Source organism: Perna viridis, chromosome 10 (genome assembly GCF_037379345.1).
Source record: "Perna viridis isolate PV_CMFRI_1.1 ecotype Kerala chromosome 10, ASM3737934v1, whole genome shotgun sequence".
NCBI classification, from domain to species: Eukaryota; Metazoa; Mollusca; class Bivalvia; order Mytilida; family Mytilidae; genus Perna; species Perna viridis.
This window is the reverse complement of record NC_142454.1, coordinates 9607874-9624510: the sequence shown is the minus strand read 5'-3', so window position 1 is coordinate 9624510 and position 16637 is coordinate 9607874. Positions and strand designations below refer to the sequence as shown.

Sequence of the window (16637 nt, the reverse complement as noted above, 5' to 3'; positions counted from 1 at the left end):
ATGACTGATTTAGGCTTGTGGCCTGGAAAGTGACTATTTATTCACCAGTTTTATTAAAACTCTGTAGAATGGTCAGTAACTACTAAAGCTACAAAAGCTTATCATAGAAAATTGGTACATTTTTTTTGCGGAGACTTTGTTAAAAATTAATAAGAGCCAGTTACCTTATTAGTACCCTATTTATGTAGATTTCATTCAGACTGGTAACAATAAAAATTTGGATGGAATTGATTTTCACAGAAATTGGTAAAGGGGGCCAATTTTGAGGGGGGGCATACATGTACTTCAAAATTAATTTTAAAAAAAATAATAACCCAAAATATCTGGGTATTCATCAATATACACAAGCGAGAATTTCAGTAGTATCTGTTTATTGAATTATAATAACAAACACAACAGCTTTAAGCCTTGTATCAACCTATGTAAAAATTGCTAACTTGTAGGGTTATTTTGTCAACATGTACCAGCAAGTTTTAAATTTAACTAGATGCCTTAAAGAGCCTGAATCACTCATCTGGATAATTGGAAATTATGTCATATCATTTATAGGAAAAAAAATCATTTAAAGAGGTCCATGTGCTTGCATTATTCCTGCCATCAACCTGAGCATTATTTGAAGAGGGCATTTAGGTCATCAAGCGTATCAAGTTTCAATACATTGGTACCTTCAGTTTCAAAGAAGTTGATCTTTGGTAATGTGGCCAATCAGGAGCTATGATAGCCTATTGTGGCCATCTTCATTAGTCATACTAGACCATAATTTTATTAATATTAAGATTATCCGTTTAATTATTTCTTCCAAGTGAGGTCACTATTGGCTAAGTAAAAACAGATATAGGCCAAAATATGTCTCGTAGGGTTTCAATGGCAACTTTGAGTAGATGCAACCAACTGCAGAGCCTTCAGAGTCGCACAAAAACAGATTGTTTGTAGAGGGCATTGAGGTAATCAAGCATTAAAATTTTCAAAACATTGGTACCTAGTTTCAAAGGAGTGGATCTTTGAAAATTGGCCAATCAGAAGCTTAGATAGAGCTGCTGGCAGCGATCTTGTTTGATTAAATAAACCAAAAGTAGATCTTTTGCAGAAGCTCTTCTGTACATCATATCAGCCAAGGTTGGTTAAAATTAGTCAAGGAGTTTTCATAAAGTTGAACAAAAAATGAAAAATTATAGACGACGGATGCAAAGTGGTGGAATCTCTGAAAAAAGGTCAAGTTTTGGCAATTCAAACAAATTTCAGAATAAAAAGTTCTCATCTTTCTATTTGTAACTAATAGATGAGAAAAATGATGCCACCTCCATACCAATGAAAATAAATACTGTATTTTATGTTAACAAAATTTTGTAGATCGACATGGGAAAAAATTAATATTTTCAAACAATTGGCACTTGATTTCCAAAACTTGTATTTTAACATGCAAGACATGTACATGTATGTGTAATTTGTATATTCCCTGCTACTAATGACAAAATTAAGATACATTAGTCTATCAAGGAACAAAAGCAATAAACAAAAACAATAATAACATTGTTACCTTTAAGGTCAACCTTTGATGGCTTGTGTAAGTCACTAATAGAGTTATAATTGTAATACATGTACGGTTAGGATAGATTTAAAGTTCGGGGGTGGGGGGCTTATTGAATGAATCACAGTTTCTACAATGATATAATGGTTACACAAATAAATCAATAACAGGTCTGTTTAGCATCTTATGCTTATCCTATGCAAGGGAAAATATGGCACTGAATGTGTAGCACTAACTTGTAAATTACAATGTAATTTGTATGTAAATAACAAAAAAAGATTGTATCTTAAATTCTCAAAACACCAACAAAAGCATTGCAAATATAAAGTAGAACATTTTTAAGTTCTCTAAGCATGAACAAGTATATAAAAAAATTGATATTTCCATTCTGGAAAGACACACATACTCAAGAATTAACAAACATTCTTTTTTTCTTCATTTTAAAAAGTCCTTTATACATGTATATGTATAAAATTTCTGTGCTTTGCTTTGAATAGTATAAAAAATTTCATTGTTCTCAGTTTCATTTATACATTTGTATCTGTACAAATGTTTGCACAAAGGGAGATAACTAAAAATTAAAATAAAAAAAAAATTAACATTTCTCATAAGAAGCCTTTTGATTGAATATGCCATTTAATTATAAATTAATACTGAATAGGAAATTAAAAAAAAAATCAAACATGTTCACAAAAAGTATGAAAATGTATAGCTTCAGGGATGATTTGAAATTTTGATAATTAATACTTTTCATCTTTCAGAAAATAACAGTTCTTGCATCAATTTAATAACCACTTGTATGTTTTATGAAAACCAAAGTTGTATACATACTACTTAATCAACAATAAATGGCATAAAAAGGCATAAATGGTCTTCCAAAAAATGTTCATTTCACATACTTCAATTTATTGACTTATCTGATAAAAAAGATAAAAAGGCAATTTTACACTAAGTGTACCTGGAAATCAATGCATACACGAGTATATTTTTAAGCTTTTGCACAAATGAACAAAATCACATAATGAAAATAGACAGTAGAATACACAAGGCAAAAACATACTTTTTTCCTCCAATTAAAACACCAATCAACCTTCTTTACAATTATTTCACCTTCCATTGAGGCAGGCATCAGCAGTTGAATACTCCTGAAATTTCAGGAAATTAACCAAATGTTTAGGTAGTGAAAGCTCATTGATATTTTTGTCCACACTTATCTGAATGTTGTTTCGAATTGCTAAGCGACAATGTTCTTTGAGAGAGAGCATTGGAAAAAGGAGAGAGGTTATCCAAGGGCAGATTTTGTCATAGCTACTGCACATCTGAAGCTGGAAAAGTTTTTCTTCAAGTTGTGTTCCATTCACAATTGGCTTAAAACCTGCAGCTAGCAGCAGTTGCCATGACAACAGCTCTTTACTGTTGGGGCCAACCACTTCAGGGTTTTCTAATATGGATTTCGAGAAACTGAGCGAGACTAGTTCTGTCATTTCCTCAGGAGTGACCTTTGCACCATATGATAATAAAACTCTAATTTTGTCAACAGAATTATGAACAAATGCAAATATGACAGGTTTTTGCTTTTTCCAACCACCGCCTTTGTTGACGTCAGCTCCCAGTCCAAGTAAAAGTTCAACAACATCACATTTTACACTAACAGAAGTACAGGCTGATCCTAGAGGAGTACACATATTATCATCCAGCATATTAACATCCATACCTAGCTGTATCAATTCTCTGACTAGATTATGGTCACCGAACTGTACGGCAGTAGGTAGTAAAGTAGCTTCATTCATATTAGCATTAGCTTGGAGAAGCATTTTAGTAATTTGAATAGGTGGAAATTCATTTGGATCAACTTTAGCCGTGCTATTACACAAAGCTCGTCCATGCCAATATGACCAGAATTTTGCATTTCTACAAGCTACCTTCATTGCAGAATATCCATTCACAGTGTTTACATTTACATCACACTTTGAATGCAGTAGTAGTCGCACCATATCGATATCATCAACCTCACAAGCTGTAAATAATGGTGTGCAGCCCATGTTATCTTTAATGTCGACATTAGCACCATTGTCAATTAAGTACTTCAATATTTGGAATAGCTCTCCCTTCTTTTCCTCCCTACGTTCATCTCCTTCACAAACATAGTGAAGAGGAGTCTTACCATCAGACCCTGGTGTTGACAAATCTGCCCCATTTTCAAACAGATACTTAGCTATTTCAAAACTTCCTCTCCGGCAAGCTAAACTCAAAGGTGGCATAAGATCCTCATATTCAACAATAGCAGCACGATTTACATCAGCACCACTCGCTAAATATGACTTAACGTCACCTAGAGAATCTTTATAAATGGCTTCCAACAGATCGTGGCTGTCATGTGTATCAGTTTCATACAAGCTGTTCATCCTAAGGCTCCTCAGTGACTAGGATCTATAAAAGATAGGAAAAGTATTTATATCTGACTTTTTATATATAGATTCTTCTTCAGTTATGAGTGGTTTGTCTTATTTCCACATAAGAAAAGCTTAAGCGAGCATGATAAAATCTTAATTTTAGAGTAGAGAAATAGACTAAGCTGAAGGAGAATCAGTTTCTCCCATGTAATCTGTTAAGAAAACTTGGAAAATGTGAAATGTAAGGAAAAACCTTGCAGAAATATAATCACAACCTGCTGGTTCAAAAGTAACGTGTTTTTAATCACTACCAGCTTAGAAAGGGAGAAAACTCTTTACATCATTACTTAACATCACATACATATATCAGTTATAAGAATACCAGTCTATGTTATAAAATCTCAAAAATTGCAAAAGAAAAAAAACACTAGTCATGCTTAATTTGTTTTTCATTTTTAGTTTTTAGTACATGTACAGTAATTTGGTGCTATTATTTTTAATAATCAATTAAAACACAAGTTCATGCATTTCTGAAAATCTCCAACTTTACATATATTTATTTGCCTATATTTAGCATACAAATAAAAAGATCCTGACATTGAAGAATTGAAAAAAAAAACATGAGAGGAAGTTGTCCTTACTAAAATATGCAATTTAATTAAACTTTATTGAATAACTTTACAGATTATCATAAAGTGCATACCAATACATACAGCCAAAATTTAATCAAATAGAGAGCAGTGATTTATCAACTGTTCCCTGTGTATAAAATTTCAATAATGCACATTGTGAAATAAATGTGGTAATTTCACTTTTAGACTTACTCCAGCCAAAATGTTGCAACACAAATATCAGTTTGTAAATAACAAAATGTAAAAAATTATTTTGAAAATAGTAATAAAAATAGTGGAGAATATCTATGTAATAAATAGGACAATATACTGGTTATTATGAATAACTAAAATATAATTATTAATGCTGAAAACCCTTGAAGATTTAAAAACTAATTTGCGTAACATGTTCCACATGCTTAAATCTAGGCATTCTTCGGCACTTGTGATCATATCTTGGTTATTCACTCTTTCCAATTAATTATCCTAAAATTACCTTCTAGCAAGGTTTTTACATTAAAATAAAGTAGTTGGCTTTTCCATCAGATACATGTATGAAGCAGCATTTCCCAATTTTAAATATGATGGAATCTCCAACTGTACCGGTACTTAGAATTTCAGTACAATACTTGTATATTCCTATTAACAAGAAAGAAGAAATAGAAATCTGAACACAAAAATGAAATCTGTGCATCATGATTATCTTATACCAATAAATGTAGGGTATTGATGTGGAAATACTTTGTAACCTTACTGAATTAAAAACAATAAAGGCTAAAAAACAGTTTTGAACAAAATATCAATATAACATGTAAACAAGTATACATTTCAGAACTGCATTACACAAAAATAATATATTATTCCTGCACTTTACCTAATTTCTGGACACAAGCTATCATTAGTAGGCAAAGACTTATGAGTTTTAAGACATTTAAATATTGTTTTAAGTTTACACCAGTGAAAAATAAAAATATAATAGGAGACTTCAAATGAACCCATCCAAGGCTGGTATAATTGTACATGTGTACTGTATATCTTAAACAAACACACAATATAATGCATAAAAACAAAATCAAAGGTCCATGACACAGTTTCATCAATGGCACTGCTTTTAGTGAGCTTGTTTTTATCTTTTTTTTCACGGTGTGTACATTTATACAAATAACAATAATCTCAACTTGTCACTTCTCTTCATTTGGACTTTGATAAATAGTTTTCAGACTATGAGGATATCTGACAGCTAATGTAGCTATACTTTATAACACTGGTTTGCTCTACTGGTTTGTAAATTAGATTACTTAAAATATACAAAAATAAAAAAAAATGTACATGCTTCTTTACAAAAAGCATCAATTTCTAAATAAAATTGCTGCTGTAACAATTATTTAAGCGAGGTAAGCCATCTCCCATTATGGCATAATACAGATCAATTATAGGTACATTTGTACCAGTAACTGTTAAAAGTGTATACCTTAAAATTGTTTAAGCCTGCTGAAATAGAGTTATTCCACTTTGTACCATAATAAGTTTCCTTATCTATCCTTTCATTTGCTATAAGGCGTCTTGTATAAATATAAATTAAACACAGTTTCAGTAGCTGTAACCTAGATATTGCAAAAAACCCATGATGACAACATCTGTAATGGTTTTCAAGATAAACATTTTAAAGCTATAAACTGCCATGATAGTGTTGTTGTCTGTATAAATGTACTAATTTTAGTAAGAAAAAGACATACAATTTCAACCCAATGGAGACTTTTGTAGGCCTTAGGGGAGAAATCATTTAATTTCAATGTAGTGCTAAGGTCAAATTTTGTGTCCCAGATATTCTTTAATATTACTTCTGACCGGACTTTTTTTTTCTTTAACCTGTCCTGGATTTTTTTTCCAAACCAGATCCTGATTTTTTTCTTCCACTAGTATCTTGCCTTTTTATTTTATTTTACCCAATTGTTCATCCTGGATTTTTTAACCATACGTCTTCATCCTGCCTTTTTATTTCAAATTGATCATAGTCCCCTTATAAAAAGGCAAATGATTGCTCCTTCATCATTATAAGCATTAATATCAATTGAAAGGTTTTCCCATCTACAGCATAATGATTTTCATGATACAACCTAAAAACTTCAAAATTCATCATTTTGGCTTTAAAAGGGTAATTAATCTAATAAAGAGATGACATAAACTCAGTTGATAATTGATAACTTAATTCATGAAAACTATTATAGAGTTCATTAAGAAGAGAAACAAAGGTCATATTTTCTTCCAACATATCTGTTTGTTTTTGAGGTATATGTACAAGATCCCTAGTATTACAAAAAATAGCAATATTGCCACAAAATCAGCATAGTATTCTAAATAAATATTCCAAGGCTGCTAATAATCAAATTATTAACTACATGTATGTTAACCATCTTTTCATAAATTTTTTAAAGTAAAATTAACAACAGTAACAAAGTAATTCCAATGATTCAAATGAAACTAAATACTAATGCCAAAATAGAAAGAACAGAAAGAAAACAATATCAAACTATAGGTAGGCAGACAGAGAATGCCAGTAAAAATACCAAGACATGTATTTCATTTTGGCATATGGATAATTTATAATTCATAATGACTCATATTCGGGTTGTCAAACCAGTATGACACAGCTTTAAGCTACAGTGGCTTTATCAGTGATGCCTCAAATTATAGTAGACTTGGGATAACTTGTATATGGGTTGGGATGTTCCATACATGTACATGTATGTTCACATATTCCGATACGACACCAGCAGACTCTAGATTGAGGTAGTTTTTTTTCACTTAGTATTATTTGGTCATTTTGCCTGCACTTAATCCATAAATCCAGGAACGTTCCACTGTATGTAACTTCCTGTCAGATTAAGATCAGTCTCTTAACACTTCTGCTTTATCATAAATTGTGTTTAGTGTCATTATGAGGACTCCATCCTCTATTATTTGTCTTAATTTGCTCCATAATTACATGTAAGGGTAACCTGAATGACCTACAGTGATCTAGAATTTTAGTCATTTTCTGCTTACCACAGAAGCATTTAAATTGCAATAAAATTATCTTTCTCACAAAAGCAACAACATAACTTTAGCACTACATTATATTTCATTTGCCATCAGTAAAAGACCAGTCACATGTACCTTGTTGATTTATGATATCTTTGTACTATGATACAACTAGCAATAGGAAACGGTTTCACTCACTGATTGAGCACTGAAATTATATACATGTAGATCAACATACAATGAGTCCAGTCCGAAGCAGGACAGCTCGGCACTCACAAAGTCGGTACATTACAAACTCTGCACATTGCAAATTCGGTACCTAACAAACTCAGCATACTATATACTTACTATAACACTATAAAGGCAAACTTGCATACTGTTTATTTAATATAACATTATAAATGGTAGAAAAAGTACACAAATTATATTAATATTAGAAAAAAAAATGCTGTTTTATTAAAAAAGGACGAAAGAAATATTAATTTGGTTTAAATAATTTCGAACACCATAAGGATTCCAATGAAGCAAAGTTTCAAATAAAGTTGCTCTACTTCATTTCTATATTTTTCCAATATTTTCATGTAGATAAAAAAAAAATCTAGCTATCAAGTGACATGTATCAACTGTTTATTTACCACCAGATTTCCGTATACCTAGTTGTTATTTGTCAGGTCGATATCAGATGTAGAGCGTTGTAAATATGTAATCATTCTGATGACACCAATAATTACCCATTATCAGAAATTGATTTTCATTAATATTCACGCAGAGCAGTGACAATTTGCAAGGTGCTGGCAAATACCATGTCATGCACCTGAGTTGGTGCAGTTGTAAAAAAGTCTAAAATGCCCTTTTTTTATGATTTATGGCTTTCTTAGAATAAATTGCTCTGAACAATTTAGTATTGAATATTCAGAATTTTAAATTTAACCCTTATGCATACGTTATATTCGCTGTAACACTTTTTAAAAATGGAAGCCAAGGAAGAAGATGATCGCTGTGTAGAGTGTTCTCGTCTGGTCAAGAAGAGACAACAAGCAGCTACATATGACCGTTATAATGGCTAAGTTCACAGAAAGCATACAGGTATTTCATATATATAATTACAATTTTTATTCCTGCCAAAGCTAAAAGACAACACTCGACCTTCGAAAAAAATGCCACAAAGCGTTAAATAAGCTCTTTGAGTTTAATAGAGGGAAGAATGAGTAGTTGCATATTATTCAAAATATCTTTCGATAAATTGCACATGTATTTCATTATATTGATTTAATATAATGAATATTCAATTAATCATGAACATTTTAGTATTTGGTATTTTAATTCATTTTACCATAGTATGTGACCACCGATACTTTAGAGACAACTGTATATATAAACATTATTTCATGATCATCTCAAACTTTTTTTTGATTGAAAAGTTTTGATAGTACTTAAATTCCTTTCGACTGGTACAAATTCACACATTAAACAAAAGTATGTTATAAAAAAGACCAATTATTATTCTAGATATAACCCAGGATGAATAATACAGTTTGATGAGAGGAGACCTTATGGCCACTTACATTTGTAGTGATTGCACAAGGGACGCACCTGCTGAATCCACGAGAATAGAGAGCACATCAGCTGACTATACATATGGGCTATTTCGGGTCTCACTGCAGAGCAATACAACATATGTTGTTGAAAGTTAGACAAGAAATTCTTGAAGTGTGACCAGATTCTGGTAGAAGACATTCGTGTAGACGACCAGCGTCATCTGATATTTTCTACGGCAGTTCAGCTCCAGATTTTTCATCATGCGAAAAAATGGTACTGTGATGAAACCTTCAAGATTGTCAAAGAGTAATTAAGGGAACCAAGGTTATAGCAGTAATCAAAAGAATGCAATCCAGGGAAAAAGACCAGACATGGAAAGCAGACATACACAACAAAGAACATAAAGTAACTAAAATCATATATACAAAGTAACAAAAGCAAATGAGCAACTCGGACTCTACTAAAGGTTACAGACCACCAATTCAACCAATGAGCATTTGGAATGTACGCAAAAATAGTCCTATGCAGAAATTACCCCTGTTCCTCATAGTGCTGTGAAAAAAGTTCTCATCTCATTTAAAAAATTTAAACAGTTTCTGATAGGAAAAACATTTCTGTACATTTTTTATGGTGCATTTTGCTTCTTGTGATGTGAAGCCTAATCTCCATAATGATTTCTAAATATACCCCTATCTTGTGAAAACACTGGGATTTCCCATGCTATTTATAGACACTTCACTTCCAGTGACCAGAACTGTACTGCAAGTCTGCTAACCCCACATGCCATTCTGAGGATTGTGAGCTGACATATGTAGAATCATGCTGATATATAGTCCTTTGCAGGTTAAAGTTAAGGTAAAGTCCAGAGAAGCCATTGAATATTGTGAAATTAGCATAAAAGCCTATGGGAAGTGGAATTAGTGGTTTTTAGCCTTAAGCTGAGGCCATGGCAAAATGATAAGTTTCTTGGAATAGCTTTAAACTACTTGAAGATCTTGTAAACTTTGCTATGAGAGGAATACACTACAAAAATCCTTCAATATATGCATTTTTTTAAGTTATAGGTCCAAATTATGGAAAATTGGTCTTTTTGGCTGAATTTTATGTCCTATCTTGTGAAAAGTGTAGAAAATTTATTAAAAATATCAAATATTTAACTTTGAGGACTATATTTACCTAAATATGGTGGTAATCAGCACTTGAAATCAGGTTTTGTGTAAATTTGAGCAAAAATTTGATTAGAAATGAGGAAAAACTCACTTTCATTACTGCGGTTAAGGACATATAAGCATTTCCCTATGGCAACATGGAAAATCCATTTTTGAGTACTTTTTTTGCTTTAGGTGCCCTTTACTTGTCATTTTTTATTGTGAAAACAACTGTATTTACAAATTTAAAGCCAAAGATATCACCTTTTGCGAAAATTCAAAGATTTAGGGTTTTTGACATGTGATCAAGAAAAAGGGGGAGGCATGTCAGACATGAATTTTTAAAAATAGACCAATTTTTCAGAAAATGACTACTTTTAAAGGCTATCTCTTTATTAATATTGTTAAAAAACAAGTTGTGATTGATTTTTTTTATTTGAAAAGTCAGAAAAAGTTCTTTGCAAATATTTAATGCATTTAAGTATGGTAGAATATTGTCACTTTTTTGCTCGCGCAACTTGGTTACCCTATATTTAAAAATCAAATATTTAAAAAAGTGCTTGTCACATTTCACTGAAACTTTGCAAATGCATTCAGTATGTGTATATGAGGATACTTGTATAGTTATTTATTTTTTCTAAGACAGAAAGTGACTCTTTAGGTTACAGACCACCAATTCAACCAATGAGCATTTGGAACGTACGCAAAAATAGTCCTACGCAGAAATTACCCCTGTTCCTCATAGTGCTGTGAAAAAAGTTCTCATCTCATTTAAAAAATTTAAACAGTTTCTGATAGGAAAAACATTTCTGTACATTTTATAGGTGCATTTTGCTTCTTGTGATGTGAAGCCTAATCTCCATAATGATTTCTAAATATACCCCTATCTTGTGAAAACACTGGGATTTCCCATGCTATTTATAGACACTTCACTTCCAGTGACCAGAACTGTACTGCAAGTCTGCTAACCCCACATGCCATTCTGAGGATTGTGAGCTGACATATGTAGAATCATGCTGATATATAGTCCTTTGCAGGTTAAAGTTAAGGTAAAGTCCAGAGAAGCCATTGAATATTGTGAAATTAGCATAGAAGCCTATGGGAAGTGGAATTAGTGGTTTTTAGCCTAAAAACTGGGAGCATAAACCATGTGCAACGGTAGGGTAAGCGTCCTCTGCTTTTCTAGAAACACCTGCCGAGTTGCTCATAAAAAGTCAAATCCGGGGTAGACAAACGAGGAAAGGAAAACTATGACCCATTGAATAAATTAGTTTTCGTGGTGCAGATGGATACACCATAACGATCCACCAGTTCATGATGACGACCATAAAACTTCTGTATTGATGACTTCAATCTTGTAGTAACATAACCCTGTTCCAGAAGCCTATTTGTTAAGAGTTCTAGCATGATACAAAAAGTCTGCATAGTTTCAGCAAGCTCTTGCATAACGTATGAGTTGTGATATGAACACTCCAAACGCAGGTACTGAAGGGATATTGTCACAGCTGAAAGGAAAGTTGAAAATTTTGAATGAAAAGTCATCACGTTTGTCGTAAAGTTTGGTCAATAGTTTTCCTTTACCATTGATTTCTAAGTGTAGGTCAAGATATGAGGCTGACTTCACAGTGTCTGTAGTATCCTTTATCTCAAGTTCTTTGGGGTAGACGTGATGTATAAAATCCCCGAAATTAGGATTGTTTAAAGATAATACGTCATCTATATAGTGGAAACTGAGATTAAAGGATCTAGCCAAACGATATTCTTTCTTTCGGATCAGATCAACTATAAAGTCAGCCTCATAAGAGTGAAGGAATAGGTCAGCAAGTAAAGGAGCACAAGGCTCCATTCGCTCAGCTTTGGTCGATCCACACATTTATTAAGAAAGGCGAGAGCATGAAGCATATCCCACTTGTGTTCGTGTTTGTGTCTCGGAAGAGAACTAGGGATTATAAACCTATAAGTTTACCAAACATGCACATCAATTGCTATATTGAATAAAATATCATAAATACCAAAGCTTCAATAATTGGACAATACAAGTACATTAATATCGAAATACATGACATAACGTAAAAAAAGAAACAAATATAATCTACATAAATACACATAATAAAATACAATTACGTGCATCGTATACATACATTTTGCGAAGTTATGAGCGAAAACTATTACTTAGACTGTTTTTCTTTCTTAGGTTTTCGAGAGTTTGCTACAGAAGATGGGTGGTTGGCCAAAAGTTGAAGGGTTCTGTTTGGACTTTGAAAAAGGTAATTTGAATGTCAAATATAGTTATCTTTTGTATGCTTTTTTTAAGCGATGGTCATTTGAATTATATATATAGTAGATCCCTATTTTTAGCATGTCTGATTTATTACTTTTCTTTCAGGTGCATGGAAAGCTATCAAACAAATTTTCCCAGCAGCAAGTATAAAGGGTTGTGCCTTCCATTTTAGTCCGGCAATTTGGAGGAGAGTCTAGGATCTTGGATTGAAAACAACATACAGCAAAAGAGGGAAGGAATATCGGTACATCAGATGTCTGATGGCTTTGCCCTTTCAACACCACTCTGATATTTTGTCAGCTTATGAAAGGTTAGCTGTCCGGGCAAACTCAAATGAACTAAAAGCCCTGGTAGCGTATATCAAGAGCACATGGTTTGATGGGCCACACTGTAGACCAAAAACTTGGAGTATTTTCCAACACTCCATTACAACAAATAACAAGAGGCTCCCAGGAGCCTGAATCACTCACCTTGCTGAATTTTGTCTTTCAAAGGCAATACATTAAACAGGAAGTTGTACAACAATTTTGACTCAAGAAGTCTTTGGTAGGACTATCACAAGATCATTTCAACAATTGAAAGTTTCTTTTAATCTATCATAGTTTTTGATATTGACTGAAAACTATTAAAAAAAAAAAGTCATTTTTACCCTTACAAGGACAATAACTCTTACAAGGAGTCTGAATACTTTTGTAGTCCTAATAATATGGATCATTTCAGCTATTGAAAGAATTTGGATAAACGGAACGGTTTTGGAGACATGTGAAAAACTACAGTCTGACCAGTATGTTCAATTTTTAGTAATGGCGGCCATGTTTTTTTTCAACGAATCAAAAATCCCCACATCAGCTCTATGCAGGATACCCTAAGGAACATTCATACCAAGTTTGGTTTCAATTGGTCAAGTAGTGTCAGAGTAGAAGATTTTTGAAAGAAATAACATTAAAATTAGAAAAAAATTGTTGAAAAAAGGCAATAACTCCAACATGGCTTAACGGATTAAAACCAAAATTTGACCAGAGATAGATCTCATCATGCTGAATACTTTTACTTGGTCAGAATTCAGCTAAACCTAACAGCTTAGGAGATATATGTGAAAAACTACTGTCTGACCCCTATGTTCTATTTCAAGTAACGGCGGCCATGTTTTTTCACAAATCAAAAATCCCCACAAAAGTTCTATGCAGGATATCCCAAGAAACATTCATACCAAGTTTGGTTCTAATTAGTCAAGTAGTTTCAGTGGAGAAGAGTTTTGTATAATTGTTGACGATGACGGACGCCAAGTGATGGCAATAGCTCACATGGCCTTCGGTCAGGTGAGCTAATGATGTTGAAGGTATGTACATTTTGATTATTTTATTTAATTGTGATAGGAGTGTCAGAATGAAATACAATAACCTACACATGTATATGTCTTAAATGTTTTAAATAATCAGTCATTGTGTTATTTTATTTTTCACGTTCAACATTTTTATTTCATTGTACAATTCATTATAGAGTGGCACAAACGAATTAACGGTGGAAAATATAACATGAGTTTTAATGTTCTTGTACCAGATCTTCATAGAGGACTTGAACATCCCACTTGTGTCTGAAGAGCAGGTCTTGAGAGACCAGAGGAAGAGAGTCAAGGAAACTTGGGGACGCTTACACAAGTATTGGGAAGAATATATCAATGATGATAAATCTGTCATGCAGCTGCTAGAGACTGCAGCAAAATTTATGGCCCAGAAAACGACTGAACATGTTTCAAAAATATACAAGTTCACATGTACTTCATTACTGTGGATATCATTCAATTACGCTAATCTCTTTGTATAATCGGCTTTTCACTGATGTTGTTTGAATTATTAATGATATATTGTACAGTTTTTTTTTGTTTAGTTTAGTTTTTTTGTTTTTGTTTTGTTTTTTGAGGGGGGAGAGGGGAAGCAAGTTATTTAATTACAGTTATTAGCTCATTTGCATGCAAATTTTGGTATGAGTTATTAGTATGAGTTCCTTTTGAGTTTTTTTTTGGGGGGTGGCATGTTATGCAAATTTCTTTATTGTTGTGTTGAATGTTATAGAGTTTTAAATTATGAAATAGTAGTACTTAGATAGTAATAATAATTCAATGAAAATTTGCACTTTCTTGTTGTCTCTCTTGACCTATCAGCAAAACCCTCCTCTCTGCTTGGTTTTAGACAATATAATTACACAATGACTGTGGAACTGTAATTTAAATTTAAAACAACATAAAAATAATGACCCACAGTTATCCCTAGTAGGTGTATGTCATACTCCCTGTTGAAAATCTGGACTATATTTCTATCCTTTAGTCAAAGCCAATCGATGCACTAAATAGAATAGAAATACATGTAGAATACCTTGTACTAAACTGTAAAATTGACTTAAAAAAAACCAAAACAAAACAAAAAAACAAAAAAAAACGGAAACCCTAAATTCTGAAATTGTACATAAAGAAATAAGTAATCTTCTATCTAAAAAAATTTTCACCCAACAAAGTTTGATTACCGGTCATTTAGAAAAATATAAATTTATACCCACAGCATCTTTCTGTATCTGAACATTTTTAATTGGACAAAACCACAATGAATAACTTGCAGTTACAGTAGTCATCTACAAGTCTACATTATTTTTGAATAAAAAAAAATTATTAAAAAAAAACTATGAAAAAAGAAGTGGTCATTCAACATCATCTACAAGTCTGCATTATTTTAGAATAGTACAAATAATTAAATAAAAAAAAAATATGAAAAAAAATAATTGCATTTACCATCTTCACTTGATCTGCTATTTAAGTTAAATACATATGCCAAGTTTATACTGTGCCAAGTTTGTGATTGTGCCGAGTTTGTTTTGTGCCGAGATGTCCTGGATTTGTCCAGTCTACTTGAAAGTATATTCTTATAAGCTTCAAAAATTCAGTTCAAGACTAGTTTGTGTAAAAGGGAGACTAAATCAGTATAGACAACTTTCACATTAACTTCCATTCAAGAAAAATTCTTCATTTATATCAAGGGTAGCTGGGGTCAAGAGAGGAGACATTGCAATAGGAGCAAAGGGAACAAAAACTTGAATTGGCTACTACAAAGAATATTTAAATGGAATATCATTATAGAAGCATTTAAGATATTTTCATGTTCTGAGAAATATTTCAACAAAACTTTTTACTGTCATCTTCAAATCCCAAATTCTTACTTTGTCTAGTATAACACCATAAACTGCATTGTTCATGTTACCACAAACACCAGGTTCTAATCTAGTCTATGGGTAGTAAATTTATACTTGCACTAATCTCTCTAGCTTGCATAAAGGGACGATCATTTGATTCTGAGAGGGGAGCATGGTAGTTTTAGTAAATGAAAAGCTTGGACTGAAAAAAAATTAGAAATAAAATATCCTGGCCTCCAACACCTACAACGTACATTGTTGCAAGATTCTACTTAGCTGCAAAACAAAGCTCTATTATTTTTTTTTAAATTATTTTTTAAACGTTAGTCAGATTGCAAAATTAAAAAAAAGAAGATCAACAGCTACGATTTTGCAGCTACCCTACCATGTGAGGCACAAATATCAGATTAAAAATTGTATTTGAAACATCATGATCATCTGCACTATGAGGCCCCTATAATCAAATTTGAAAACATGCCCGTACCTTGTATTTCCCTCAACTGCACTGTACTGTAACTATAACTTAAAGTGCATGCCTAGTTTTTTCTCTTTCTACAACATAGTCTAGCCTCTAGGGAGTCTTTCCTTGTACGCATATTAGAAAGCAATGAAAGGAGCATGTTCATTGCGTGACAATAGCATAATTAAGTATCATCTGATTCTAATAATAGTTTGAAACTGTGAAAGCAGCTGAAACTGTACAAGGTCCGAAAAGGAAAAGCCTTAACTAACCTTTTAAAAACTAGTGCATCGTTCAAAAGCACCATACCTCCATTCTGCAACCAATGTTTACGTTTTTAACTTCAACAAGCACTGACATATTTCTTTTTCTGCAAAAATAGGTCAAAATGTGTGCATTCAGTCAGCAGCTGATCAGGTCGTCCAAACCTCCATTGGTTGTCAGAAGAGACTTCAAGTACACAATTTTGTACCAGT

At 32.5% G+C, this 16637-nt stretch overlaps 1 protein-coding gene and 1 pseudogene across 5 annotated transcripts; one reads left to right on the top strand and one right to left on the bottom strand.

The window, feature by feature from the left end:
* Positions 1 to 354: 354 nt before the first annotated feature.
* On the bottom strand, positions 355 to 16618 carry LOC148604451 (uncharacterized). Of its 5 annotated transcripts, none has more exons than XM_088551163.1 (3): positions 16434 to 16597; positions 5029 to 5171; positions 355 to 3958 (listed from the first exon to the last, which is right to left on the bottom strand). In XM_088551163.1, exon 3 carries the CDS (start codon positions 3931 to 3933, stop codon positions 2635 to 2637), a length of 1299 nt encoding a protein of 432 aa, XP_088407289.1. In that variant the 5' UTR covers positions 3934 to 3958; positions 5029 to 5171; positions 16434 to 16597; the 3' UTR covers positions 355 to 2634. The 5 variants fall into 5 exon arrangements, with proteins under 5 accessions (XP_088407289.1, XP_088407291.1, XP_088407287.1 ...); XM_088551165.1 differs by lacking the exon at positions 16434 to 16597 and adding an exon at positions 16186 to 16334; XM_088551161.1 differs by lacking the exon at positions 5029 to 5171 and having other exon boundaries at positions 16434 to 16618.
* Positions 8613 to 14431, top strand: LOC148604452 (uncharacterized; annotated as a pseudogene).
* Positions 16619 to 16637: the final 19 nt, after the last annotated feature.

Excerpts from the sequence above, each read along its gene's own strand:
- LOC148604451 (XM_088551161.1), bottom strand. The coding sequence starts at position 3,933 with ATGAACAGCTTGTATGAAACTGATACACATGACAGCCACGATCTGTTG.